This window comes from Phyllostomus hastatus, unplaced genomic scaffold (genome assembly GCF_019186645.2).
Source record: "Phyllostomus hastatus isolate PE091 unplaced genomic scaffold, TTU_PhHast_1.1 phas_contig_348, whole genome shotgun sequence".
In the NCBI taxonomy this organism is placed as follows: Eukaryota; Metazoa; Chordata; class Mammalia; order Chiroptera; family Phyllostomidae; genus Phyllostomus; species Phyllostomus hastatus.
In genome coordinates, this window is record NW_025333860.1 from 1,388,297 (window position 1) to 1,415,732 (window position 27,436).

At 52.9% G+C, this 27,436-nt stretch overlaps 5 protein-coding genes across 10 annotated transcripts; 3 read left to right on the forward strand and 2 right to left on the reverse strand.

Moving 5' to 3' along the window:
* The first annotated feature begins 33 nt into the window (after positions 1-33).
* Positions 34-2,831, forward strand: PSME1 (proteasome activator subunit 1). Its single transcript, XM_045841147.1, has 11 exons — positions 34-207; positions 794-826; positions 971-1,033; positions 1,154-1,264; positions 1,352-1,394; positions 1,515-1,612; positions 1,886-1,954; positions 2,040-2,107; positions 2,211-2,265; positions 2,345-2,431; positions 2,610-2,831. Exons 1-11 carry the CDS (start codon positions 169-171, stop codon positions 2,688-2,690), a joined length of 747 nt encoding a protein of 248 aa, XP_045697103.1. The 5' UTR covers positions 34-168; the 3' UTR covers positions 2,691-2,831.
* Positions 2,832-5,707, reverse strand: EMC9 (ER membrane protein complex subunit 9). The gene is made up of 5 exons (XM_045841149.1): positions 5,318-5,707; positions 5,100-5,176; positions 3,400-3,469; positions 3,218-3,312; positions 2,832-3,066 (listed from the first exon to the last, which is right to left on the reverse strand). The coding sequence occupies exons 1-5, from the start codon at positions 5,513-5,515 to the stop codon at positions 2,886-2,888; spliced, it is 621 nt and encodes a 206-aa protein (XP_045697105.1). The 5' UTR covers positions 5,516-5,707; the 3' UTR covers positions 2,832-2,885.
* A 1,028-nt stretch (positions 5,708-6,735) lies between these two features.
* Positions 6,736-10,010, reverse strand: PSME2 (proteasome activator subunit 2). 2 transcript variants are annotated; one of them, XM_045841168.1, is made up of 11 exons: positions 9,869-10,010; positions 9,532-9,564; positions 9,032-9,094; positions 8,728-8,814; positions 8,593-8,623; positions 8,410-8,507; positions 7,784-7,852; positions 7,568-7,635; positions 7,363-7,417; positions 6,957-7,043; positions 6,736-6,863 (listed from the first exon to the last, which is right to left on the reverse strand). In XM_045841168.1, the coding sequence occupies exons 1-11, from the start codon at positions 9,914-9,916 to the stop codon at positions 6,783-6,785; spliced, it is 720 nt and encodes a 239-aa protein (XP_045697124.1). In that variant the 5' UTR covers positions 9,917-10,010; the 3' UTR covers positions 6,736-6,782. The 2 variants fall into 2 exon arrangements, with proteins under 2 accessions (XP_045697124.1, XP_045697125.1); XM_045841169.1 differs by lacking the exons at positions 6,736-6,863; positions 6,957-7,043 and adding an exon at positions 7,091-7,138.
* A 31-nt stretch (positions 10,011-10,041) lies between these two features.
* Positions 10,042-22,845, forward strand: RNF31 (ring finger protein 31). 4 transcript variants are annotated; one of them, XM_045841117.1, is made up of 22 exons: positions 10,043-11,145; positions 11,232-11,378; positions 11,529-11,684; positions 11,906-11,974; positions 12,067-12,142; positions 12,613-12,790; positions 13,277-13,664; positions 13,837-14,127; positions 14,601-14,849; positions 14,967-15,152; positions 15,259-15,465; positions 16,753-16,926; positions 17,010-17,108; positions 17,197-17,286; positions 18,932-19,046; positions 19,162-19,280; positions 19,556-19,669; positions 19,816-19,873; positions 20,579-20,675; positions 20,964-21,132; positions 21,245-21,304; positions 22,718-22,845. In XM_045841117.1, the coding sequence occupies exons 1-21, from the start codon at positions 10,954-10,956 to the stop codon at positions 21,296-21,298; spliced, it is 3,228 nt and encodes a 1,075-aa protein (XP_045697073.1). In that variant the 5' UTR covers positions 10,043-10,953; the 3' UTR covers positions 21,299-21,304; positions 22,718-22,845. The 4 variants fall into 4 exon arrangements, with proteins under 4 accessions (XP_045697074.1, XP_045697073.1, XP_045697072.1 ...); XM_045841118.1 differs by lacking the exon at positions 22,718-22,845 and having other exon boundaries at positions 10,042-11,145; positions 13,840-14,127; positions 21,245-21,378; XM_045841116.1 differs by lacking the exon at positions 22,718-22,845 and having other exon boundaries at positions 21,245-21,378.
* Positions 21,510-26,858, forward strand: IRF9 (interferon regulatory factor 9). Of its 2 annotated transcripts, XM_045841126.1 has the most exons (9): positions 21,510-22,038; positions 22,718-22,898; positions 23,211-23,394; positions 23,615-23,745; positions 23,834-23,912; positions 24,012-24,083; positions 24,722-25,063; positions 25,963-26,078; positions 26,432-26,858. In XM_045841126.1, exons 2-9 carry the CDS (start codon positions 22,719-22,721, stop codon positions 26,576-26,578), a joined length of 1,251 nt encoding a protein of 416 aa, XP_045697082.1. In that variant the 5' UTR covers positions 21,510-22,038; position 22,718; the 3' UTR covers positions 26,579-26,858. The 2 variants fall into 2 exon arrangements, with proteins under 2 accessions (XP_045697082.1, XP_045697083.1); XM_045841127.1 differs by lacking the exon at positions 25,963-26,078.
* The last annotated feature ends 578 nt before the right edge of the window (positions 26,859-27,436 follow it).

Consider the following 27,436-nt stretch of genomic DNA (forward strand, 5'->3'; position numbering starts at 1 on the left):
ACTCCCCCCGCCCCCTCCCGCCTTCTTTCGAGCCTGTCCCCGCCTCCTCCTGTGCCTCCATTCCCCACTACCCAGGAAAGCCGTGCGGGTTACTCGCGCTGCTTTCGCTTTCCCTTCTCTGTGCCCAGCCTTCGCTCCTCGTGCAGTGCTCGGGCCTCCGCCCCAGCCATGGCCATGATCAGGGTCCAGCCTGAAGCCCAAGCCAAGGTGAGCGCTAGGGGTTCGAGGAAGGACCTATTAGGGAAAGCGTGGTGCCTAAAAGCTGAGGACGTAGGTAATCCGCCCTCTAGCTCCCCCAACACTTGTCGAGGTCAGTCCTCCAGCCTAAGTAAGCCTCCATGCAGGGAGCATCGGAGGCCCGGGGAGACCAGCGGGGTTCGCCTGCCGAGAAAGAGGAGGCGGCTGAGGTTCAGCGGGGTGAGGTGAAGCGGAGAGCTAGCGTGGAGGGGAAGTCCGCTGGCCCGGCGCTGGGCCCGCACACACACCTGCCTTGCCTCCTCATTGCCTTTCCCACAGGGAGGGCCCCGGGGCCCACTTCACAGGGTACTCCATCCCTGCCCAGTCTCAGAAGGCTCTTACACCTCTCCTTACACAGCCCAGGAGACCCGAAGGATCTGTTTTCACCTGAACCACTCGCCCTTCGCAGCCAGAAATGTCCTCATCCCCCAAATCCAGTCCCACGGGGATCTGCTCCACCCTTCCCCAGATTGAGCCCTACACAACCCTGAGGGAACAGTACCCAAATGAACTGGCCATAAAGCCAGTTGTCTAAAGGGCTGCCTATGTCCCACAGGTGGATGTGTTCCGTGAAGACCTGTGTACCAAGGTAAGACTCGCCTCATCAGCACCCTATCAGCACCCCATCCCTACTGTTCAGCCCTTTCTTGCTGGGCAGGGCAAATACCCGTCACTGCCTAGGAAGGGCATTTGCTTCTGACACACATCTTCCCCACCCCTACCTCACTCACAGACAGAGAACCTGCTTGGGAGCTACTTCCCCAAGAAGATTTCTGAGTTGGATGCATTTTTAAAGGTACTGGGGCTGGGCAGGGAGCTAGAGGGTAGAGGCCAAGGGGGAGAGTCTGGGAACCAGGAGAGTGAGGAGGTGAGAGGGATGCCCTTGCCTCCAGCCCTCCTCCAAACCCTGTGCCAGGAGCCAGCTCTCAATGAAGCCAACCTGAGCAATCTGAAGGCCCCATTGGACATCCCAGTGCCTGACCCAGTGAAGGAGAAAGAGAAGGAGGAGCGGAAGAAACAGCAGGAGGCAAGCCAGGAAGAGCTGGGAGGAGGGACTCAACCATGGGAAAATTAGCCTTAGACCTGTCTCCCAAGAACCCTTCTTTTCCTGCAGAAGGAAGACAAGGATGAAAAGAAGAAAGATGATGAAGACAAAGGTACCACTCTGGTGGGAAGGGACTTGAGTCTCATCTTTCAGGAGCTCTTCTGGAAGGATTCCTCTTCCCTACCCCTCACTCAGTCCTGGCCATGTGACTAACTTATTGGCCGCTCTCTAGGTCCTCCCTGTGGCCCAGTGAACTGCAACGAGAAGATCGTGATCCTCCTGCAGCGCTTAAAGCCTGAGATCAAAGATGTCATTGAGCAGCTTAACCTGGTGAGTCCTCCCACTTCACTTCCACACCGCCCCCCCACCGCCCCGGGCTCTGGGTCAAACCCTTTGTCTTCCTTGATCCCCGCCATTTGGGGCATGGCACCTGCCAGGTCTTAGTGGGAGAAGGCACAGCAAATGAAGCCAGAATTTTAGGCTCTGTGCCTCAGGATGGACTTGGTACGCTGCTACCCAAAGTGGGCAGGAAGCAAGGAAGGAGAGGAACTCAGGAACTGGGTTGAAGGCTGATGCGGCTTTGATGCCATTCCCTCCTCCCAGGTCACCACCTGGTTGCAGCTGCAGATACCTCGGATTGAGGATGGAAACAACTTTGGAGTGGCTGTCCAGGTTAGAGTTCTGCCTCACTCCCCCATTCTTCTTACCTCTCTAGTCCATTATGTTTTCCAGTTTGCCCCTTGCATTCTTTCCCCAGGAGAAGGTGTTTGAGCTGATGACAGCCCTTCACACCAAGCTGGAAGGATTCCACAGTCAAATCTCCAAGTGAGTGTCTGTCCAACTGCACCCACGTGCACATCCTGCCTTGGCTTGGAAAGAGGCCTGGGCTCTCTCCTTGTCCCACTCCACACCCTTCTGTTTCCCACAGGTATTTCTCTGAGCGAGGCGATGCTGTGGCCAAAGCAGCCAAGCAGCCCCATGTGGTAGGTGAGATCCAGGTCAGGGTGCATGACAGTGGGGAAGGACACATTTGAAGGCGGCCCTGATCCAGGTCTTCCACAGGGTGATTATCGGCAGCTGGTGCACGAGCTGGATGAGGCAGAATACCGGGACATCCGGCTGATGGTCATGGAGATCCGAAATGCTTATGTGAGGAGGAGAGGATGGGGCAAGGGTGGGCAGAGGCAACTTTCCCAGGCTACCCATCCCCTGACCCTCCAGGCTTGGGGTAAAGGGTGACAAAGCTCAGTCTTTCTACAAGGTTTGAAAAGGGGCACAGAGCCACAGGGGGCTTATGGCTAATCTCCACTCCTCCCTGGCCTTGTAGGCAGTGTTATATGACATCATCCTGAAGAACTTTGAGAAGCTGAAGAAGCCCAGGGGAGAAACAAAGGGAATGATCTATTGAGAGCCTCCTCTCGCACTGCGGTGGATCCAAGAGAGAACTCCTGTCTTTGACAGGGAACTCCAGATTTTGTCCTACCTTAAGCCTGTTGAGGTTTCTCCCTCACTCTGCCTCTCAGGCACAATAAATATAGTCATAACGGTATCCATCAGATCAAGTCTCTTTATTGGACCCTGACCCTCCCTCTCTGTTCCTGGCTCAGGCATTTCCATTGGTGGGACCAACCCACTGTGTGATTTGGGTGTTGAGCTGCTGGTTGGTCCAGTCCTGCCGGATGTCATCAAGATGGCAGTCAAAGTCCACGAGGTGCTGGTGGGCCCGGCTGTCCAGTAGTGTTCCCACCATCTGCCGTGACTCTTCCCAGTCCCTCCACATCACTCTGAAATAATAACCCCCATGGAGATCAAACTCAGCTGGCAGTGGAGCCAGACACTTAACAGAAGTTAGGTCTAGAGAATGACCCTTGGGGCAGAATCAAGGACAGAGGCCCTGGTACTGTGGGTTTCCAAGAAGTGGAGTGGGGCACTCACAAATTCTTGTCTTTGGGGACCCAGCGAAGACCATGGTTCTCTAGCACGATGACTGGGGGCACATGAGGCTGAGACACTAGTTTCTGATTATCCAGCTGTGTGGACAACCAGGTCAAGTGAGGGCTTCAAGGATCCCTCTTTCTGTTTTCTTTCCAACCCCCTCCTCCAAACCCAAGCCTCACCATAATAAGTACTGCATCAGGGAAGAATTCTGCAATCCGCCCAGCAATTTTCAAGGCAAGGGGCCCAGGGCTGTGTAGAGGGAAGATCAGAGAAGTGAGAAGCTGACTGGAGAGACCCCATCCATTTGAACTGTGTCTCCCAGGTTTCACAGACATTGGTGCAGTGACTGCCTTTCCCCGTAACTAAGCAGGGGGATCCGGTCTCCTTGATGCTTCATGCACAACTGCTTGATGCTTGGATGCTGTGGGAAACAGGTGCTCAGATACTGCTAGTGAAAGTGAAAATCAAAGATGGTCTTCTTGGGGGGTAATTTGGCATAACCATCCAGATTTAAACTGTATACTACACATATGCTGACCCAGAAATGTCACTTATATAAAGAAATTACTATAACCCTGCTGGTATGGCTCAGTTGATTGAGTGCTGGCCTGTGGACCAAGGGGTTGCCAGTTTGACTTGTGGTTGGGGCACATGCCTGGGTTGCAGGACAGGTCCCTGGTTGGGGGCATGTGAGAGGCAACCGATTGATGTACCTCTCACACAATGATGTTTCCCTCCCTATCCCTTAAAAAAAAAAGATGTTATTTATTTTTAGAGGGAGGGGAAGGGAGGGAGAAAGAGAGGGAGAGAAACATCAATGTGTGGTGGCCTCTTGTGAGCCCCCCACTGGGGACCTGGCCTGCAACCCAGGAATATGCTCTGACTGGGAATCAAACTGGTGACCCTTTGCTTTGCATGCAGGCCAGCACTCAATCCATAGAGCCACACCAGCCAGGTCCTCTCCCACTCTTTCTTAGAAAGGGAGGGAGGGAGGGAAGGGAGGGAGGAAGGAAGGAAGGAAGGAAGGAAGGAAGGAAGGAAGGAAGGAAGGAAGGAAAAAGTTACTGCAATAACAGGGCAGTCTAACAAAATATTGGAAACAGTCTCAATGTTCAAAATAGGCATTAAGTAAATTATGGTACATCCGTATTCATATTACATAGTTTTAGGGTAAGGTAGGTCTTGGTGTAGAGATGGGAAAATATCAGATATTTATTAAATAGGGGAAAAGCAAGTTACAAAATAGTATGTATACTTTGATCTAGATACATGATTAATATATAAGTAGATCTATTTTTCTACTTATAGAAAGTAAATTTTTCAGCCCTGGCTGGCGTAGCTCAGTGGATTGAGCGCGGGCTGGGAACCAAAGTGTCCCAGGTTCGATTCCCAGCCAGGGTACATTCCTGGGTTGCAGGCCATAACCCCCAGCAACCGCACATTGATGTTTCTGTTTCTCTCTCCCTCTCTCTCTCTCTCTCTCTCTCTCTCCCCGCCTCCCTCTCTTCCCTCTCTAGAAATAAATAAATAAATAAAAATCTTAAAAAAAAAAAAAAGAAAGTAAATTTTTCTTTCTTGAGGGTTTTTTTTAAAGTTGCTGGTTGGTCTTCCGGGGTTCTGTCAGCAGTTTGGGGGGGTCACTTCAGTTTAAACTAGTGTTAGTCTTTTCTTATTCATACACAGCTGTCCTCCCCACCCCTATCACAGCTCCTCCCAAGAATCTATTTCCTCACTCCAGTACCAGCTTCATGCCTGGTATACAGTCCCTGCTCCTAAACCTTTGATTAAGGCAAGATTGAAGAAATAGCCAAGAGGGGTTCTCTTGACCCCACCCCCACCCCATAACCCTTAGTCTTCTGTCTCTGGCTACCCCACTTACCTCTGGTCATGGAGAGCTGCATTGGCATGGTAGTACCCAGCCACTACTAGACCGGCCTGCGCGCCCCACACATCCACCTGCCGTGGGAAAGGGGCCATCAGTAACTAACTCGAGCCACCCGCCTGAGGCTGTACACGGCTGCTAAGAGGCCGGAGATGGGCTTGGGCTAGGGGTGTTAGGGGATTTCTCCATATTTGGTGGGCATCCAGCAGCGGCACCTGGTTGAGGGCGACCTCCAGCATGACGGACAGGGCCAGGTGGCTGTGAAACAGTGGCACACAGTCGGCTAGACACAGGCATTCTCCCGACTGCGGCACTGGCGCCAACAACAGCCCATTGACCGCAGCGTGAGGGTACCGGGCAGCGTGCAGGCACATCTTCGCGTAGGCCCGGGCCGATATCTCCACCTCCCCCATGGCGAGCCTGGCCCCAGCTCGGTTCCGGGAAGCTTCTTCTAACACCCTGGCACGTTCCCTGGCCCTTCCCGTGACCCCGTCACTTAGGTTCAGGGTTGACCCTGACTCGGCTCAAAGACTCCTGGCCCCAGCCTGGCTGGGAATGCAGGCGGTGGCAATTGCATGCTGCGGCACCGAGCTCCGCCTCCGCCAGCCCCCAGGGGGCGGCCTCAGATTCGCGCCTGTGTCTGGGACCAAGAACCGCCTGCTCAAGCGGGACCGCTTCTAGAGTACTGCCCACATGGTGCCACTTGATAGGTTTAGAGGTTCCTATTTTGTCCAATCACTAGCCTCGCCCAGACCTTGCCACGCCTTTGTCGCCAGCGGACTGGAAAGAACCCACAACTGTAAAGCAAAAACTGCCAGCTCACAGATTGGGTAGGTTACCGACTTTAGCTTGTGATTGCGGGATGGCTTCTGTGAGCCTGTGCTGCCCCGATAGGACCCACAGAGCCAGTGGGGTGCGCCCTGTATCGGGTGTCCAGAAGCAGATCTTCGAATTTGGGCACGTAGCCGACTACCTTGTTCCTACTATCGGAGGAGTGGATTTGTACTGGAGACTGACGCTTCCACTTAAGAATGAGCTATGCTACCTTTCCAACTACACGTTATCTGGCCCTTCGTTTCCTTCATGTAATTATCTGTAGAAATGAAGACAGTGATTGGCTGAAGGTGGATAAAAAAAGAAAGAAAAATGTACACACCCCTAATGTCCTCTGGTGTGATTTCCTTCATCATAATGCCTTGGGATTGTTTTTTAACCTCCCAGGCCTTGAGGAGTCCAACCATTTACCCATAATTCTTCCTGTGAAACCATTCTTCCTCCAGGCTTGCTCTGGGCTGATGAAATGATGAAAGCCTTTTCCTTTCTTTATTCCGACATCACCCACAGAGCTTTTTCCTTGTCCATCCAAAGCCTGATTCTTCCTATAAGGGCTCTGCCCAAATGCCACCTCTTCCAGGAAGCACTCATGAGATCCCCAAATGGGAATAACCTGTGAAAATCCCCAATATAGGTTATCCTCATGGCTGTCATGGCATGTAAGTTTCCACCCTGTTGGGCATCTAATTCATCTTTATCTACCTGGAACCCTTTCCCTTTCACAGCACATTCACATTCAGTGTCTGGACAAAGGTGGCACTCAGTAAATGTTTTTTAAGTAAATGACACACACCAGAGGTAATCTGAACAAAGCATTGGTAATTTATTTCTTTTCTAGTCCTGGGCTCAGTACATAGATGGCTTCTCTTCACCCTTTGGGTTGACAATTTTCTCCAGGTTTTTGCTGATGATATGATAAAGTTCAGCCTGGAAGAAAGACAGAAGGACAGTAATCAGGTTCTTGGCCTTTCCTCTGCCCTCTCTCACCCAGCTCCCTGAGGGGGCTTACTCCACACTCACATAGAAGGCCCTCAGGTCCAGCACCATGGCCCTGAGTTCCCCATAGGCTGTCTCATCTCTTTCGTGCACCAGGGCCCGGTAATCCATCTGGGATGTGGAAGGCAAAGCTGAGTCAGCCCCATGGGAGGTTGGGACATAGTCTGCTTTCCTCATACAGGGAATAGGTAACTTGAGGATGAGCCCTTCTCAGCACCAAGTAATGGGATTCCCATAGTTCCAAACAAACAAACAAAAAAAAGGGGTCAAGTGTTTTTGAAGCCCAAATTAGTCTCCCTAGACAATGATTTTGGCTTGATATTCCCCACATGGGGAAGGTCATAAACAAGACAAAGAGAATCTCTATCCCCCTTTCCTCACCCCACCCCCAGCCAGCCTCAGCTGAAAGGCTGGTGGACAATCCACTCACTACATGGGTCTCCTTAGAGGCCTTGGCCACAGCATCCCCGCGTTCTGAGAAGTACCTGCCAGAAGCACAGGAATGGGTGTTCACAGAGATATATTCTCTCAGACCCTTCCCAAAGCCCCCCATCATCCTGATGGGACTATCCAGCTTCGGAAGTCCCTAAAATGTTCCTGTAGCAGCCCCATGCTGGCCTTTCAGCTGCTCTCACTTGGAAATGGTTGTCTGGAAAGCTTCTACTTTGGTCTTGACCGCATTCACCCTCTCCAACACCTTCTCCTGTGGTAACAAAAGAGACGGGAGGCAAAGAAAACATTTACTCTCCTTCCTTCTTCACGCACCACCTCCCTCCTCCTCCCAGTTACATTTAGCTCCTAACCCTCACTTCCCAAGCCACACTTAATGTCCTCACACACCCTTTTCTTACCTGGATTGCCACCCCAAAGTCATTTCCATCCTCAATCTTGGGGATCAAGTGCTGGATCCATGTGATCACCTATGTGAAGTGATATCATGTAGGACTCATTCAACAAACCTACTGGGTTCTTCCTGTTCCCGCTACTTCCTAATAATGGCTCTATTTAATGGAGCATTTATTATGTGCCAAGCACTATACCATGTATTATACATTTAATTTACTTTCAAGTTTAATGCTCTTTTATACCTTTCTAACAGATAAGAAAACTGAGTCACAGAACATCTAAGAGACTTATGTGACCAGCTAGGTAAGTCATAGAGTCATGATGTGAAGTCAGGCAGTCTTCCCCTAGGGCCCAAACTCTTAAATCAACTTACTATATTATAGCACCTGCACTGTGTACCTGGTACAGCAGTGAGTTCTAAGGTTATAGAGGTGGGTATAGCACAGTATCTGATTTCAGGGATACCACTGTGGTATCAGAGGTCTAACAGAACAAAAGGTGTCTACATCCACATCACAGATGGAAGTTTCCTACTTCAGGAATGGGTTCCTGCATGAAAGACTTGCATTTCTGAAGGACCCCAGGGCCTGGCCTGTCTTCTCTTTCTATTTCTCTCAGTTCCCAGGCTTACCAGAATACATTTTTCTTTGAGAGTCCAGACTTCTGGCTTAACCAGGGCAAGCAGGGCCAGAAGCTTCTCATTCCCAGGGAGAAAGCCACACTTAGGGACTGTGAAAAAAGGGGATTTAGACCTCTTCTCATCCAGCAGTCACTGTGCCATTTCCCTTTCCCTAGCCATCCCTTCCTCTCTTACCTTCTTTCTTCTCCTGTTTATCTGTTTCCATCTAAAGGAGAATGGGGGAAAGCAGCTTCAGAAAAGTCATGGAGGTTGGAAAGCCATCACTTCCATTGGGTTTATAGTCTAAGCCCTGCACCCTGAATGCCTCACCTCATCATCCTTGGGTGGGGGGTCTGGAATAGGGATGTCCAGTGGGGCTCGGAGAGAGGTCAGATCGGTCACGTTCAGGGAGTCCTCCTGCAAGAGCTTATTGTCAGGGGCTGCCCAGCCTTCCCTCCACACATCCCACCTGCCCTCTGCCTCCCATCCTCAGCTCAGGCCTCACACCATCCTAAAGTTCCTAGTCCGCCACCCACAACTATTCTATGTACGCTGAGCCCAGCTGTTAGCTGGAGACGGTGGGTGGAAGAAATGGGGGCCATGGGATGGAGCAAGAGGGTTTCACACTACTCACTTGCAAGAGCTGATTCAGGTGTATGATTTTCTGTGGCAAGAATCTGTAGAGGAATTCCTCAGCCTGTGTGTTACATTGCAAGGGTGGGGAATCACAGAAGACACTCAATGAGACATCTGAGAAGTGGGACTGGAAGGACCCTTGAAAATGATTGAACCCAAGGCCAACAAATGAGGAAACTGAAGCCCTGAAAAGTGAAGGGATTTGCCCAAGCTGGGAAGTGGCAAAAACCAAGGTTAGAACTGTGGTATTCCTGCTTCAGGGCCATAGCGTTTCCCCTCACACCAAAAGAGAGGAGAGAAATGGAAGGAGTGGGGGGAGTATTAAGAGGGGTCAAATCAAGGTAGAGATCAATAATTAGGAGCTTATCTTGGGTGAAGGCTTGATAAGGGAAGTAGGGTCCAGTTTTAGGATGGGTTTGGGGGTCACTCTGAGAGGTTGTGACCCTCAGGCATTGGTCTAAGATTCTCGGCCAAATCGCTTGAATCCAGAAGACTTACCTCCTGGAAAAGATTTTGCCTGAAGACATCCACCTACACAGAGAGCAGTACCCGGATGTTGGTTAAGGGTCTCAATTGTCAACAGTAAGATCCCACCCCCAATGGAATGCCCTCCAACTTAGCTCGGGCCCTTCCCACCACAAGCCAGCTTTCCCTGGAAGTCCATGCTCAGTGCAGAGACTGGCCAGAGGGCTGGAATCTGGGAATTCCCGGTCAGAAGTGAAAGCACCGAAGAGGTTGGGGTAGTTCTCCGGAACGACTTGGTCCCCTGGAACCCAGGTTGACCTCTACCACGAGGGCTCCCCGGCCCCCTCCTAGCCTCCCAGCCACCCATTACCTGTTTGCGGGCTTCCCCGCTCAGGCGGACCCCACAAGGCTTGGCCATGCTGCTTCAGTGTGCTAGATTTCGGTCTCCCGGCTCGCCTCCGGGGCTTTCGCTTTCACTCCCCACACCCAGGCCCGCCCCCCTCAACCCCGCCCCCTTCCCTTTTTCCCCTCCCCCCTGGCAAGCCGCAAATGGTAGGGAGTCCCTCAGCCATGCTCGGCTAGTTAAGACTGGGAGAGGCGGTGCTGACAGGGTCCAAGGCCAGGGAGGGGCTCGGACGAGTGGGATCGTGGAGAATGAACTCCCGAGAAGGGGCGGGGCTTACAGGAAGTCGGCGTTAGGGTGAGAGAAGTGGAAGTGTGGGAAAGGAGGTGTTCAGTGGCAGGGCTCCTTCTAGAAGGCGTGACTGTGAGGAGAGGCCGGAGAGGGATCAGAGCGTTGGGAGTAGAAGGGAGAGCCTGGGGCTGAGAAGGGCTAGCAGGCTATGAAAGGGAGTAGGCGCGGGGGCTCCCAGCCTTCCGGACTGACCGGAGAAGGGGCGGGACTCGCTTGAGCCGGGCACAGTCCCGGGCAGAGTGGGACTTCCCCAGTGGGGACAAGAGCAAGACCTACAGGTCAGGACAGAGAGGAAGGCTTTGAGGGAAATAAGGATAATCCGGCTCCTTTGGCTATCCGGAAAGGGGCGGGCCAACTTGGAAGGCGGGGAATAGCTCTAGAACCAAGTTAGAAGCTGTTAGGCTCTCGGGGCGTGGGGGCGGGGAGACCAGGGACCATTTACCCTTCTCATTGGCTGGGACCACCCTTATGGGCCACGCCCCGCTACTCCATTACCCAGCCCTCCTAGCCTTAAGCCCCTCCTCTTCCTCTGAAACTGTGCGGCAGTTCCGCCCTCTATTCTAGTACTTCCTGTTCCAGACTAAGCTTGGCTGGGGACTGAGGGGCTCAAGGGTAACCGTGGCCTGAGTAACCCAGGAAGGCGCGCCGTCCGGGGCGGGTCGTGAAGTCCGACACCAGGCGGAAGGGGCGGTGCTCAGGCCGCGCGCAACCAGTGCTGGGTCCCAGCCGGCGACCGGGCTGTGGCGGACTGCTGTCTCGGGATGCCGGGGGAGGAGGAGGCGCGGGCCTTCCTGGCAGCCCGCGAGGAGCTGGTGAGCGCCCTGAGGGCGGATTCTGGGCAGTCGTTCTCCCTGGAGCAGCTTCGGCCGCTGCTGGTCACATCTTTACCGCCAGCCGCCCGCTACCTGCAGCTGGACGCCGCACGCCTGGTCCGCTGCAATGCTCACGGGGAGGTGAGGCCCAGACCCACTTTGAAGGAAGACAGAGAACCTGAGCCCGGGGCGGGGCTCACAGCTCTCTGCTCTATAACTGCTTTCAGCCCCAAAACTACCTCAACACCCTGTCCACGGCCCTGAATATCCTGGAGAAATATGGCCGTAATCTCCTCAGCCCTCAAAGACCTCGGTACTGGCGCGGGGTCAAGTTCAATAATCCCGTCTTTCGAACTACAGTGGATGCTGTGCAGGTGAAGCCCCTGGAGTCCCTTATTAGAGAAGGGATCTTGGCCTGGGCCGGGGATTGGCTAGAAAACGCCTGAGCTGGGCAGAATGGGAAGGGGTTCAGTCTTGTTGGAAAGGGGCTTGCTGGGTGGTGACTGGTTGCGAATGTGTGGCAGGGGGGCCGGGATGTTCTGCGATTGTATGGCTACACAGAGGAGCAGCCAGATGGGTTGAGCTTCCCTGAGGGGCAAGAGGATCCGGATGAGTATCAAGTTGCTACAGTCACACTGGAAGTACTCTTACTTCGGACCGAACTCAGTCTCCTGTTACAGGTAAGGTGTCTCTGGTCCTGAGGACTTAAGCACCAAGGCTGGGAAGCTCAGCCTAACTCCAAAGCCAGTCTAGGGATTCCCATGCTGCTAAGCCATGGACAGTCTCTGCAGCAACCTGGGAGTTCCCCTTACTCTTCTTTCTGTAAATGCTGGGGACCAGGGCTTAGAGGGAGGGCCTTGTTCTAGGACTGTAGGTGGAATTCTTCTTATCTTGTTTGCAGGGTTCTCACCCAAGAGAGCAAGCACTGGAGCAGCTGCTGAAAGACAAGGTTGATGATGATGCAAAGAAGGCAGGAATGGGACTTTGGGGCCTGGTGAACAAAACGGGCAGGAGTTAGGGGACTCCCCAAACACTTATTCATTCCCTGCCCTTTTTCCTCAGATGCTACAGCTCTCAGAGTTTGCCCCTCTACTGAGAGAGATTGCTCCTAGTCCCCTCACCACACCATCTGCCCCAGGTATTATTGGTCCTATATTGCAAGAGGGGTTAGTAGACCATGTTGATGGAAATTTGGGGGCCCTCCTCTGTCTATCTTCTTGGTTATCTGCCTTTTTAAAAAAAATATTTTATTTATTTATTTTTAGAAAGAAGGGAAGGGAGGGAAGAAGAGAGGGAGAGAAATATTGATGTTCGAGAGATATATCAATCAGTTGCCTCTTGCCCCTAGCTGGGGACCTGGCCCGAAACACAGGCACGTGCCCTGACTGGGAATCGATTCGGCAACTTTTTGGTTCTCAGGCTGGCACTCAACCCACTGAGCCACACCGACCAGGGCTGCCTTTCTTTTTTTTAGGAGAGATTAAAATGGTTTCCTTGAGTTGAGATATGTTGAAAAGTAGCCTGTAACTGATCCCCTTCTGCAGCACATTCAGATATAACCTGGTCTTTTCCAGAAAGATGTTCTATTCTTTTTCTCCTGTTCTCCAGCCTCCACTCCTGGTCCCTGCTTCCTCTGTGGTTCTGCCCCAGGCACATTGCACTGCTCAGCCTGTAAACAGGCCTTGTGCCCAGCTTGTGATCGCCTGTTCCATGGGCACCCATCCCGTGTCCATCACCTCCGCCAGACCTTGCCTTGGGTCCCCCAGACTGCCCACTTGACCCCTAGGTGAGAGGCCTTCACTTCTGGGAGGGAGTGAAATTGAGAGATCTTAAAATTACTTGAGTATCTAGTGTGTATTGCATTCTGTGCTAAAGGCTGTTTTATAGAGGGCAAGCAACTAATTACTGCCCTCCAGGAGATCATAGACACACATATCAAGTTAGTAGCAGTCACAACAAGATAGATTATCATGTTGCTCACATAGGTAGTAGGAGGGTGCAGCCTAGTCTGAAGGATGAGCTTAACCAGTTGGCAGTATTTTAAGCAGTTAGAATGGGTCAGGCCCTACGTTAGGAATACCTACCAGCAAGATGTAAACTGAAAGCTATTGTTTAAATGTTGAACAGACTATGGGTATGGGAGTGTTCCAGACAGAACAAAATGTGCAAAGGTCAGAGCCATGTGTCATCACACAGAGAATGAGGGATGCCCAAGGTGAGGAACCAGGGCACCAGGGCCCCCTCACAGGCCATGTCTGCTTTTCCATTACAGCTTACCTGCCTCAACTCCACCACGGCCCCAGCTAACCTCCATGCCGGCCCTGGGAGACAACTCCCTTTCACCCCCTGATCATACGAGTGCCCGTCTGCCTTGGCACTGTGCCACCTGTGCTGTGCTAAATGAATCTTGGGCAGTGCTCTGTGTGGCCTGTGATCGGCCCAGAGGCTGTAAGGGGTTGGGGCTGGAGATCATGAGTTCCCAAGGCTCTGGGAGCCTAGAACCTGAACTTGCACGGGGTCATTGGGCCTGCCAGAGCTGCACCTTTGAGAACGAGGCAGCAGCTGTGCTCTGTGCCATGTGTGAACGACCTCGGCTGGCCCAGCCTCCTAGCTTGGTGGTGGATTCTCGAGATGCCAGCATTTGTCCGCAGTCCTTTCAGGTAACCTGTTCCTGGCCTTCCCAGCTCTTTATTTGCACCTGTTACTGTAAGCCATTCTCCACCTCCTCATCCCATTTTCCTTCAGTTTCTCCATGTCTTCCAATCTGCCCCCTATATTTCCATCTTGAGCCTCAGCCAGCTTTCAATGGGATAATTCTTTCTGCCTTCCCAGCAGGGAGATACTTTGCTGTCTTCTGCGCAGACTCCAGTCTGGTACTGTATTCACTGTACCTTCTGCAACTCGGGCCCTGGCTGGGTGTGTGCTATGTGCAACCGGACCAGCAGCCCTGTCCCAGTAAAGCATGCCTCCCGGCCCAATGCCAGCTCTTTAGAAGAGCGACTCCCGGAGCCAGGGCCTCAACGACGCCTCAGTGCCCCCCTGCCCAGCTCCTGTGGGGACCCTGAGAAGCAGCGCCAAGACAAGATGCGGGAGGAGGGTCTTCAGCTAGTATCCAAGATCCGGGTGAGGATTTGGGTCTAGGATGAGGTGGGGCTGAACTGGTGGGGGAGGGACAGGCTGCAGTCAAATAATATGAATTCTTATAAATCTGGTCATTGTTAGTCACAGCTACCTGTTTGTTTGTTTTTAGAGATTTTACTTATTTTTAGAGAGTGGAGAAGGGAGGGAGAAAGAAAAGGAGAGAAATGTCAGTGTGTGGTTGCCTGTCCTGTGCCCCCTACGTGGGACCTGGCCTGCAACCCAGGCATGTGCCCTGACTGGGAATCGAACCAGCAACTGGTTTGCAGGCCGGCACTCAATCCACTGAGCGACAGCGGTCAGGGCCACCTGTTTTTAACACTTCCCACATGACAGGTTTGCTTTGCTCTGCTCACATGATCATAGTCTGAGCTCAACCACTCAGCATTTTGATTTGGGCTGAGGGTGGATAGAAGGCACCCTTACTTATAGGCCCTCTGGGTGGGACTGTGCCTCAGGAAGGAGAAGCTGCAGGCGCCTGTCCAGAGGAGGTGTTCTCAGCTCTGCAGTACTCCGGCACTGAGGTGCCCTTGCAGTGGCTACGCTCAGAACTGCCCTACGTGCTGGAGATGGTAGCTGAGCTGGCTGGACAGCAGGCCCCGGGGATGGGTGCCTTTTCCTGTCAGGAGGCCCAGAGAGCCTGGCTGGATCGTCATGGCAATCTTGATGAAGCTGTGGAAGAGTGTGTGAGGGCCCGGCGGAAGAAGGTACCAGAAGTGCTAGAGGCGGGGCAGGGTTGAGGGTCATGGGTCTCAGAGCCTCTCATATTCTCTCCTTGCTTGCTTTTTCTCTCTTTATTCTTTCTCTTTACTTCCAACTCTCAGGTGCAGGAACTCCGATCCCTGGGCTTTGGGCCTGAGGAGGGGTCTCTTCAAGCATTGTTCCAACACGGGGGTGACGTGGCTCGGGCCCTAACTGAGCTACAGCGCCAGCGCCTAGAGCCCTTCCATCAGCGCCTCTGGGACAGTGGCCCGGAGCCCACCCTTTCATGGGACGATCCAGACAAGCAGGTGCTGGGAGGAGGTGAAGAGCCACATAGAGGGGCAGAGGGAAGGGTGAAGGGCAGGAGCCTTGGGTCTGACAGGCACTTCTCTCTCCACCTGAATCACATTGCAGAGCTTGGTCAGACGGCTTTTGGCAGTCTACGCACTCCCCAGCTGGGGCCGGGCTGAGCTGGCACTGTCGCTGCTGCAGGAGACACCCAGGAACTATGAACTGGGTGACGTGGTAGAAGCCGTGAGGCAGAGCCAAGACCGGGCCTTTCTGCGCCGCTTGCTTGCCCAGGAGTGTGCTGTGTGTGGTTGGGCCCTTCCCCGGAACCGGGTAAACACCTCCCACTGAACCTGGCCTTAGAATATTTCCTTTAGACCCACACTTCACCTCAGCCAGTCTTTGGTCTTGTCTTTTGCTCTACAGTTGCCCATGTGCCCCTGAAGGCTTCTGGGAAGGGGAGGGCAAAAATAGGCCATACCCCCAACCCCCATTTTTTAATGTTCTATTATGGAAAATTTCAAACAATTTGTCTACACAATGGTAGACAAAAATGTATAACGAACTTTCTCCTCCACCCTCTACCATGTATTCATGACCAGGCTTCAGCAATTACAAACGTATGGGCAATCTTTATTTCACTCCACAAACAGAATTATTTTGAAGCAAATCTTAGGCATCATGGCTTTTCTGCTAATATTTAAATATGTATTTCTAAAAGGGAAAGCTCTTTGAAAATATAGCCACAAATACTGTGTCCCAACAAAAAGTTAATAGTAATTCTTTAATGTTGCCATCAAATCTCCATTTTGTAGGAGCAGACCCCTCTTATCTTCTGAGACCCCACTTAATCGAGGTCAAAAGTGGCAGTTCTTTGGCCAAAAACGGTTTGATTTAATTAGATTGGCTCTGTATGTGTTTTGTTTTGTTTTGTTTTTACTCTTCATTTTACAGTAATCGTAAATGTACATACATATAAAATAATTACAGATTCACAGGAAGGTGTAAAAATAGTACAGAGACCTATGTGTTCCTTCACCCACCTTCCCCACCTTGGTGACTTCTTGTATAATTAGAGTACAATATGAAGACCAAGAAATAGACATGGATGCAGTGTTAGCTAGACTGCAGACCTAGTTTGATTTGTGTGTGTGTGTGGGGGGGGGTTCTGTGCTGTTTTGACCCATGTAGAGAGTCATGTAACTGGCACCGCAATGAAGATGGGGACTATTCCATCACCATGAAGGAACTCCCTCATGCCTCCCCTATATAGTTGTAGATATACAGCTTCTTCCCTTCCCCCTGTCACCTGGCAACCACCAGTCTGCTCTCCATCTCTATCATTTTGCCATTTCAGAATTATTTGTGTGTTCTCTTTTAATTGAATGTGAATGCCTTTAGAGGGCATTCTTCCCTTTACCTTAGGCCTTACCATTGTCTACTTTCCTCCACCTGGCTGTCTTCAGACATTTAGGTTGCCTGCCTGGCACCTGTTGGCATTTGAAGTTGCTCTCCCTGCCCAGTTGTTAATTAGTGGTTTCTCAGTGAACACCTGGCTGCTGTCCCTTCCCAGGCTGGCAGCTGTGGCTTCTGACTTCCTTCTCTCCCTCTCCCCTCTAGATGCAGGCCCTGACTTCCTGTGAGTGCACCATCTGTCCTGACTGCTTCCGCCAGCACTTCACCATCGCCTTGAAGGAGAAGCACATCACGGACATGGTGTGCCCCGCCTGTGGCCGTCCTGACCTCACTGATGACACGCAGTTGCTCAGCTACTTCTCCACTCTGGACATCCAGGTACCGAAGTCTCTGGGACTTCAGGTGCCCAGGGCTTTGAACAGAAACCCTTGCTATCCTCCACTTCTGCATTCTGTCTCCAGCTTCGAGATAGCCTGGAGCCAGATGCCTATGCCCTGTTCCATAAGAAGCTGACCGAAGGTGTGCTCATGCGGGACCCCAAGTTCCTGTGGTGTGCCCAGGCAAGTGGCCTGCCCAAAGGAGCTGACTGGAAGGGTGGGGGTGGTGCCTGGTTAGGCCTCGAACAGCTCTATCCCTCTGCACCCACAGTGCTCCTTTGGCTTCATATACGAGCGTGAGCAGCTGGAGGCAACATGTCCGCAGTGTCACCAGACCTTCTGTGTACGCTGTAAGCGTCAGGTGAGGCACATCCACCCTTCCAGAAATATTTGCTGAGCTGCTGCCAGGTACTCTGTTAGATTCAGAGTATGCTGGAGAACAGAACACACGTGAGCTCTCAGCTCAAAGTGCTTACAGGCTAGTCAGGGAGGGACAGAGGAGAGTGAGAGAAGGAAGAAAGGGTGAGGGAGGAGTGGAGACAGATGGAGAAGGTGAGAGAGGAAGGCCAAGGGGACAAGGATGGAGGGGGAGGAAGGGTGAACAGGAGGAGGGATGAAAGGTAAAGGAGGAGGAAGAGGGTTGGTGAGGGAGGGAGAGGAAGAAGGAAGGAACAGAAGTCAGGGAGGGAGAAAGAGCATAATTATACATAAGCATGAGTTCTATGAGGAATACAAACAGGAATATGAGATTAGGAATAATGGAACGGAACTACTTAGAACAGAGAGGTCAGGCAAGTCTACTCTAAAATGGTTTAATTTAAGCTCAGGCTTAAGACGAAAGTTAAGATGAAGTCAACTATGCAAAGAGTATTTGTGACAGAGAGCAACCCATGCAAAAGCCAAAGTCAGAAAACAGTGTTGTGTGGTTGGTGCCTCAAGAGCAACGGTGAGAGGGGCAGGCAGTTGGAGAGGCACTAGCCCCCAGGTCAAGAGAGGCCTTGAGGCCAAGTGAGGAAGGTGTTTGCCTCTTATTCTAAGACTAAGCAAGGGGTGACACAACTTCATTTACCTTTTTTTTTATATATATATATATATATGTTTATTTATTTTTAGAGAGGGAAGGGGTCGGGGGGGAGAGACAGAGAGAGAGAAACATGAATGTGCAGTTGCTGGGGGCCATGGCCTGCAACCCTGGCATGTGCCCTGGCTGGGAATCGAACCTGCAATACTTTGGTTCGCAGCCCGTGCTCAATCCACTGAGCTACGCCAGCCAGGGCTTCATTTGCCTTTTAAAAAGTTTAATATTTGGTCTCCCAAATATTGCATCTATATTTTGAAACACGATAAATAAACCCCTGAGACACTACCACTGAACCTCAAAACTAGGGCACTCCCAGTCCACTTGCAGCTGTTTGACACACACCTTCAAAGGCACTTTGGCTGCAAGGTGGAGTTTGGACCATAGGAGAGCCTGAGTGGAAGCAGAGAGAATAGTAGCCAAGGCAAGACCTGACCTGGCACAGCGTAAGATAGTCACAGTAGGGATGAAGAAAAAGAGGACAGGGTGTGAAATAGACATCAGTACAATGTTAGCTAGGCTTAGGTAGTGGAATCAAGACTTGCTGGGAATGCACGGTGGTGTGAGGGAATGAAAGCACCAATGCTGGCTCCTCGGTTTGAGATTAGAGCAGGGGTGTCCAACTCATTTTCACCGGGGGCCACGTGAGCCTCATGGTTGCCTTTAAAGGTCCGAGTATGATTTTAGGACTGTATAAATGTAACTACTCCTTAACTAGGGGGAAGGAGCTTGGCGCTGGTGCCAGGTGGATAAAACAAAGTGGAGGGCCAGATTTGGCCTGCAGGCCTTGTGTCTGCCACCTGTGGATTAGAGCAAATGTTGGATGGCAGTGCCATAGCTAAGCCAGGGACACTGAGTATGAGTAGAGGGACTGGCAAGAAGGGCCTAGGATGGAGCTTCCATGTGACTCTTGCTTTCCTTCTGGCAGTGGGAAGAGCAGCATCGGGGCCGAAGCTGCGAGGATTTCCAGAACTGGAAACGCACCAATGACCCAGAATACCAGGCCCAGGGCCTGGCAATGTACCTTCAGGAAAATGGCATTGGTAAGGCTGCCCCACTACGCCTGTTTGCCTGGTAATTTATTGTTGCCAGAGGCTCATTTTTTGAGGGTCTCAAGGAGCAGTGGCAGCCCTAGCCCTAACCTGCTGTTCCTTTCAGACTGCCCCAAATGCAAGTTCTCGTACGCACTGGCCCGAGGAGGCTGTATGCACTTTCACTGCACCCAGTGCCGTCACCAGTTCTGCAGTGGATGCTACAATGCCTTTTATGCCAAGAATGTGAGCCCAGAGAATGGGCATGGAAGGGATGGAATGATGGGGGCTGCCATTGGGTGTGAGGGACAGAGGCCACTGAGGAGCAGCCCAGGGGAAAAGAAGAGGCTGGTGGGGGAGGGGGGTAAATTACCTCTCTCTGTCCCCTTTCCCCTCTGTTTGCTCCAGACCCTCCAGTGTCTCCATCTCCCCCCACCCCTACACCCCTCACTCAAGGGTTCCTGAGAGGACAGGACCCCAACAGTCTCCAACTTTCCCTCTTCCATCTGGGTTTCCACCAGAAATGTCCAGACCCTAACTGCAGGGTGAAAAAGTCCCTGCACGGACACCATCCCCGAGACTGCCTCTTCTACCTGCGGGATTGGACTGCTGTCCGGCTCCAGAAGCTGCTACAGGTAATGGGGGCCAACCTGGCTGGGTTCACAGGTCATCCAGGAGAGGGGGCAGAGCCCAGGCTAGCAAGAAGGGAGAAGCTCTCCTGGAAAACCCAGTGGGCTGGCACAAAGGAGAACCTAACGCCCACCCATCTGCCTCTTCTCAGGATAATAAGGTTATGTTCAACACAGAGCCCCCAGCAGGCGCCCGGGCGGTCCCTGGAGGTGAGTGTTGGGACCAGTCTTAGAGAAGGGGCGAGGGTGGCTGGGCACCCCCTGTGAATTGGGAAAACGGGAGGCATGGGTCTGGGGTCAGACCTGAGCTGAAGACCCATCCCATGCTGACTTGTGTGCCCGTTGGCGAGGTAACCTCCCCGGGCCTTGTTTCTTCCTCTGTGAAATCGGGGTAATATTCGCCTTGCAGCTCAGCTATTTTAAATGAAGCCACATTAAAGCATCTGGCACCTCAATAATCTCTTCTGTCATTCCCAAAGGATAATGATTCTTTAGTTCAATGAGTATGTAGTGAGACTTGCTAGCTGCACTGTCTTAGGTTCCCTGAGACAATGAGATGTTACTTGTGGCTCTAATGTACACCACTTCTTACCATCAAAACAGAGTAAGACCTTCACATAATAAGTTAACTATTCAAAAGCTAAATCAAAAAAGAGCTGTCTCCGAGGGTATGTGATTAGGGGCCAAGAGCCAGCTTGGATAAAAGCAGGGACAGCAAGGTCCCTGCTTCTGTGTCAGAGCTAGTCAGCCACAGTGGCTTCTCTAAGTACACCCCACCACCACCGTTAGAGTTGGCCCTCCTGTCCTCCGGCCCTTCCTGGAGGCTGTCACCCGTGCCTCCATCCCTGTTCTCCTAGGGCTTGGCTGTCAGTGGCCTCTTCCTAACAAAGTGTCTTTTCCTGCCCTCATCCATAGGTGGCTGCCGAGTGATGGAGCAGAAGGAGGTTCCCAACGGGTTCCGGGATGAAGCTTGTGGCAAGGAGACTCCCGCAGGCTACGCGGGCCTCTGCCAGTGAGTGCCTGGCAGGGAGCTTGGTGTTGGAGAGAGGGATAGGAGCACTGGGAGCTCCCATCATGTGTCTCTGGGAGCAGTAGGTCTTGCAAGGAGAAGGAAAGGGCTCTCTGGGCAAAGGCCTGGATAGGTAGTAGCAAGTAATGCGCACAGGTTGGCATACCTACACAGCTGAGGGTTGTCAATTTTGTTTGTCCAAGTATGCCAGTGTTCAGCAAGGTGCTGGGCACACTCAGTTACCAGTAGCCAAACACAAGAACCGATATCTCACCCTCTCTCATCTCTCAGGGCACACTACAAAGAGTATCTTGTAAGCCTCATCAATGCCCACTCACTGGACCCAGCCACCCTGTATGAGGTAGAGGAGTTGGAGACGGCTGCAGAGCGCTACCTGCATGTGCGCCCACAGCCGCTGGCTGGGGAGGATGCCCCTGCCTACCACGCCCGCCTGTTACAGGTGAAGCTTCCCTCCCAGCCTTGTCTCTGGCCCTTTGTTCTGGAGGTCCCCTGTCTAGCCTGTGTTTGAGCTCCAGACTTCCAGGATCATCGTCATCTCTCTCTCTCTGCAGAAGCTGATGGAAGAGGTGCCCTTGGGACAGAGTATCCCCCGCAGGAGGAAGTAGCTGAGGGTGAGGGTCCCATGGCCCCACTTCCTCAGGAACAGCTCCAGCACCAATAAAGAGGCATCTCCTTGCCCAGGCTTCTTGGTGGTCCTTCTTCCTGACCCCACCATCTGGGGGCACCAGGGAAAGGGGGGTGAACAGAGCTTTGCCGAAAGGGCCCCCTACAGCCCACCAGTTGACCCTCCCTGGACTCAGGATCAGAAAAGAATTGACACCATGGATGGCAAAGGGATGTCCTCCCTATCCAGCTACTTGGCCGGGCTGACTTCCTTCCTCCCTGCCTCCCTTCTTCTCTTCATCAAATTCAGCTGAGATTTGAGGTTACCTAATAGATACTAAGCTAGCACTGTGAGGGAACATAGATGCATAGGTGGTACAGAGCTACCTAGAGGCCCTGGCGCCAGACTCCAGCACACTGTGGCCTCCCTAGGGAAGCAGCAGTGTCACAGACATGGCCGGACAGAAGGAGTATCTGAGGGAGGAGGAAGGAGCCTGAGCTGGATGGTTGCTCCCCTGGCTGAGATTCCGATAGTGAGATTCTCAGATGCTGCTTCCCTCTGGTGGCCACCCATTGCCCTGCAACTCAGAGACCACGTGATTTCAGGGAAAAGGACCTCCCAGGAGGGGAACTGAAACTTAGGGTGGGGACTGTAGAAATAGGGAGGAGTCAACAGGAAGCTCCCTAGCCGGCAGCGGAGCTGAGGTCAGCTGAGCTCTGGACTGCCTGCACAGCCGCTCAGGTAAGATCAGCCAAGAATTGGTGGTGGCAGCCTGGGTGTAGGCCTAGAAGGCCCGGCCAGGTTGGCAGAAGGAGGGTCCTGGGGGCCCCTCTACTAGATGGGAATTGACTGAAGGCCTATGACTCGGGAAGCAGGAGGTTGGCCTGAGTGAGAGAGCCAACCTGACTGGCTGGGGGCTGTGTCCCAAACTCTACAGGCAAAGGCTGGGTGCACCTGCTGCCAGGCTGTTTGCTCCAGTCCACTCACACTTTTGTTTTCTGGCCTTTTGGCCCTGCCTACATCTGCTGAAGCTCCGCCCCTGCCCCACCTACCCCTAGGGCAAGCAGAGGGGAAGGATGGGGGTCTTAGGAGAAGTTGTAGGGGTGGTGGTTGAAGAAGGTTGATGAGGCATCTCAGAAGCAGACACGACCTCTGCAAATGTTTGGGAATGCAGGCTGGGTTATTGACCAGGAACAGGCCACCAAGGGAATGCTCTTTTCCAAACAATAGATGCCTGAAAATGTCTTAAATTTAAGACCAGTGTCTAAGGCTTTTCAGATATGTCTGGAGAAAAAAGAGGGATGGGTTCTTTGGGGGTCCTTGCCAGACAATACAACCCAAATGGCCAGAACCTCAGCAGATGTTACCTCCTAAAGTGTTGGTTGGTTCTACTGATGCTGCCTGCTGCTCTTATCTCCAGGATGGCATCAGGCAGGGCACGCTGCACCCGAAAGCTCCGGAACTGGGTGGTGGAGCAAGTGGAGAGTGGACAGTTCCCAGGGGTGTGCTGGGAAGATGCAGCTAAGACCATGTTCCGGATTCCCTGGAAGCATGCAGGCAAGCAGGACTTCCGGGAGGACCAGGATGCTGCCTTTTTCAAGGTGAAAGGCCCTGGGAACTGGCCCCTCCTTCCAAGTAAGAGATAGAGTTGACACTGAAGCTCCAGGGGTTGTGCCTGCCTAGGTGTCAGATAAAGGGGAGAGCAGAGGGTTGAGCCAGCTCTGTAATTGTCAGAGCCCAGTGCAAGATGAAAATGCAGACGTTAGTAAGGGTTTCAAGATGGCAGCAGCCGAGCATGGACCCAACACAGGCCTTTCTGTGCAAGTGCTTGGGCCACACATCCATGACGCCGGCCCTGGTGGCGTGTTGCTGCAGTCTGTAACGGGCCTCCTCTCTGCACTTCTGTCTCCAAGGCCTGGGCGATATTTAAGGGAAAATACAAGGAGGGGGACACAGAAGGCCCTGCCATCTGGAAGACTCGTCTGCGCTGTGCTCTCAACAAGAGTACTGAGTTTGAGGAGGTTCCTGAGAATAGCCATAGGGATGGGGCTGAGCCCTACAAGGTGTATCGACTGCTGCCACCAGGAACCCTCCCTGGTGAGTGTCCCCTTGCCTACCACTCCTAGAATGAGCCTCCCGGGTGGGTGTTGGGACTCCCTCCAGGCCCCTCGGTCAGAGTTCTGCCTTGTCCCTGTCCTTGGGGAGCTGCTTCCCACGTTCCCCTGCCCAGTCCTGCCCATCCTTTCACTGCCTCCTCTCTCCCCCACACCCTCCATCCCCACCTAAGGCTCTGACCTTTCTCTCCCACATTCTACAGCTTCACCAGCAACCCAGAAACCACCATCAAAGAGACACCACAGCTCTGTGTCCCCCGAGAGGGAGGAGAACGAAGAAACCACGAAGAACTGTATACTCAGTCCCTCCTTGCTCCAGGACCCCCTCAGAAACGTAAGAGCTAGGACAGGAACTTTGTGGGCCTGAGGGCAGGACGGTAACTAGGGGGAGAGGAGGCCAACAACAGGCACTATGTCTGCAGGAGGAGGTGGAGGCCAATGGGGGAGCTGGCCATTCAGACTTTGGGAGCAGCAGTAGCAACAGTCCTGAGCCTGAGGAAGGTACCACCTCCCCTGCCTCCTGTCATCGCCCTTGCCACACCCTCTGCCCTTTGAACTCCCCAGTCCCGCTCTGAATGACATGCGCCTTCTCCCTTCCAGGCGCAGACACAAGTGAGGCCCCTTTCCAAGGAGAGCAGGTATCTCTGGAGCTTCTGCCCCCTCCTGACTCAGGTACTTGGCGTGTCTGGCTTACCCCTGCTCCCTGTCCCCATAGGCTGGCTCCCTGGGACTGTACACACATTATCTAATCTGTCAGGGCTTGCAGTGACCTGGGCTCACCTTACCCTAGCATAGGCACTGGTTTCCAGGCAGCACACCTGGCCAGACTCCAGACTCCAAACAGCTCACTTCTCAGAATACCCCCTTTGCATTCTGTTTCCTGGAAATCTGCTTTAAAACATTGATTTCTATGGATTAAGCAGAGGCCCTATCTCTGGTACCTTCTTATAAACTCTAAGAGCCTGGGCATTAAGCCTTGAGGCCCCCATGGGAATCTGTGTATCAGTTACTCTTCTGAGTGATGGGAGGGTCTGGCAGGAGGTCCCTTGCTGGTGAGGGTGTGGGGCATATGGAGGAGGGAGGGCGACTTCTGTAACCTCAGAAGGTAGAGCTGCTGCCCCCACCCCACAGCCTGCGTTGTCCTCCCCAGCCCTTGCTTGGTCTTCCTGTCTGGGCCTCATGTCCCTCAGCAGCAAAATGAGGACATTGGATTTGCAAGGAGCCCCTCTTTGTTTTCCCAGAATCCCCTGCTGACCAGGTGGGCCTCTGGGGAGAGGCACTTGGTACAGTTGGTTGCTCTCTGTCCGCAGACTACTCGCTGCTGCTCACCTTCATCTACAATGGGCAGGTGGTGGGCGAGGCCCAGGTGCAGAGCCTGGACTGCCGCCTCGTGGCTGAGCCCTCAGACTCTCAGTGCAGCATTGAACAGGTGGTGTTTCCCAAGCCTGGCCCGCAAGAGCCCACCCATCGCCTGCTGAGCCAGCTTGAGAAGGGTGTCCTGGTGGCCAGCAACTCCCGAGGCCTCTTCGTGGAGCGCCTTTGCCCCATTCCCATCTCCTGGAGTGCGCCCCAGTCCCCACCTGGTCCAGGCCCACATATGCTGCCCCCCAAGAAGTGTGTGGAGCTCTTCAGAACCACCCACTTTTGCAGAGGTGAGGTTCCTACAGCCCAGCCCCTGAGCTCCTCCCCCTCCCCTCAGTCCCCCTGGGCCCTGCCCCCACTGTGTGCTCCCTCCAGCAGACCCACCACCACAGCCCACACATGGCACTCTGCACTTGCCAGGTGCTCATCCTGTGTGGCCCTATGCTCAGCCCTGAAAGCTGTCTGACAGCCTTCCTCCTGCAGCCTATGCCACGGAAGGCGGGCTCAGGTGGAGCCCAGTGCACAAAAGTGTCACAGCTCAGAGAGCACTGCTGCGTGGAAGCATGCAATCATCATGGGAAGGTGCACCTTGTGGCTCTCTCCTACACACACACTGGCACATGCACCCATCCACACCTTCAGGGAAGCTGGCATGTGTCACACATCCTGGCCCTGCCACACTCCAGGTGTCCTCTCAGGTTGCCCTGTCCCATCCACACTTGGAATTCCACCTCCAGCCTCCACTCAACTCTAAACCTGGCCTTGGAGCAGGGGCCAGGAGCACCGGGGATGCAGAGCATGAGTGTTCCCAGGGCCGTAGGTGCCCTAGCATAGCGAGGATAGTATGAGCAAGCAACCAAGGTGTGGCCACGTCTGAGTTAACAGCCAGAGCTGCTGCTGAGAGGACTCTAAATTCTCCCAGCAGAGGGCATGTCAGGCTCTGTAACAGCTGGCTACCACTAAATACAGTACTTCCTGCTGGAGGAGGGAGTACTTTCCCCCATCTGCATATAGGCGAGTAGCCACTTAGTTCCTAGAATTTCTCGCACAAGGCAGCAGCCTTGGGATCCTGCAGCTTCTCTGGCTTTGGTCTCTGAGTGGCCTCATAGCCACCTTTCTCCTCCTTCCCTGTCTATGGCCCTCTCCCTTCTTTTTTCTTTTCTCCAACCTTTGACCCTTTCTCTTTCAGACTTGCAGAAATACTTCCAAGGCCTAGGCCCCCAACCCAAGTTCCAGGTGACACTGAATTTCTTAGAGGAGGACCCTAGCCCCAACCACACCCCACAGAGTCTTATCTCAGTGCAGGTAAGTTCAGGGCAGGGTAAGAAAAGCTGCCTAACCCTGACTGGTGTGGCTCAGTTGGTTGAGTGTCATACTGCAAGGTAAAAGGTCACCAGTTCAGTTCCTGGTCAGGGCACATGCCTAGGCTGTGGGTTCAGAACCCACTTGGGGTGTGAACGAGAGGCAGTTAATTGATCTTTCTCTCCCTCTCTCTCCCTCCCTTCCCCATTCTCTAAAAATACATACATACATACATAAAGAATAGCTGCCTATTCAGGCAAGGGGGTTCCAGGAGGAGAAGGGCCTACCGGGGTGGGATGGGAGTAGTGCCTTGCCTGTTGTTCTCATGATACCCTCTCCCCCAACTTCCGGCACAGATGGAACAGGCCTTTGCCCGGCAATTACTGCAGGAGACTCCAGAGGACCAGACAGCCACTCTGTCCCTGGTGCAGAGCCTGGGGGACCTACCTTCCTCCTCTCCACTCTCTTCCTATTTCTTTGAGACTCATTCTCCACATTATTGACCTGCCTCCCTCAGTGATAATTCTTAGTGGTTTTCTGTGATGGTTATGTCCTTGAACTCCTCATATTATCCGGCTGGTTTTTATCTTTTTTTTTTTTAATTTGTTTGTTTTTGTTTTGTTTTTTGAGATATACCCTCTTTTCTCTCTGAGGAATTGAACTGGGAAATGGTGTGAACTCAGGGGGACATTTCCTTTTCCCCCAACCCCAAAGCCAAGCACTTTATATTTTCTTTTTAAATCTTCACTAAGGATTTAAAATAAAATTTTATTGAAAAGGGAATCAGTATCTGATTTGTTGGACAAATAAGGCAGCAGGGGTCACAGGGAGGTAACAGATGTAACTCGGCAGGAGGGCACTTGGGCTTTCTTCCTGCTGACGTCCCAGGCCCCTTTCCTCTCCACCCACAGGTCCTGGTGAGGAAGAGGAAGCAGGCCGGGCACTGCAGATTTGGGGCCTGGCTCTCTGTACCCTCTATGCAACCAGGACTAGGGTCAGGGTCAGCCACCAAGAGGGGCACAACCTACAGCCACTGTAGCCACCAACTTCACATGGGAAGATCCACACTCCACAGTGCTCTGTCAGAGGCGTCTGATTTGGCCCTTCACGGAAGGCCTAGGGTAGGACCCTAGATTGGAGGTCTGAATGAACAGGAGAACTTGAAATTGACCTGAAACCATGGGCTAGAGGCCCTGGGGTCTGCTGGACCTTCTGTGCCTGGGGCAGACCAAGCCCTGGTGCCTCTTCTCCCTGCACATGGTGCCCTGTTACCTCCACTGGAGGATACCCCCAAACTGGTTTCCTCACTCTACTTGAGCCCCACAAGACAAGCTGGCCTAGGATGCCATGTCACCTGATCA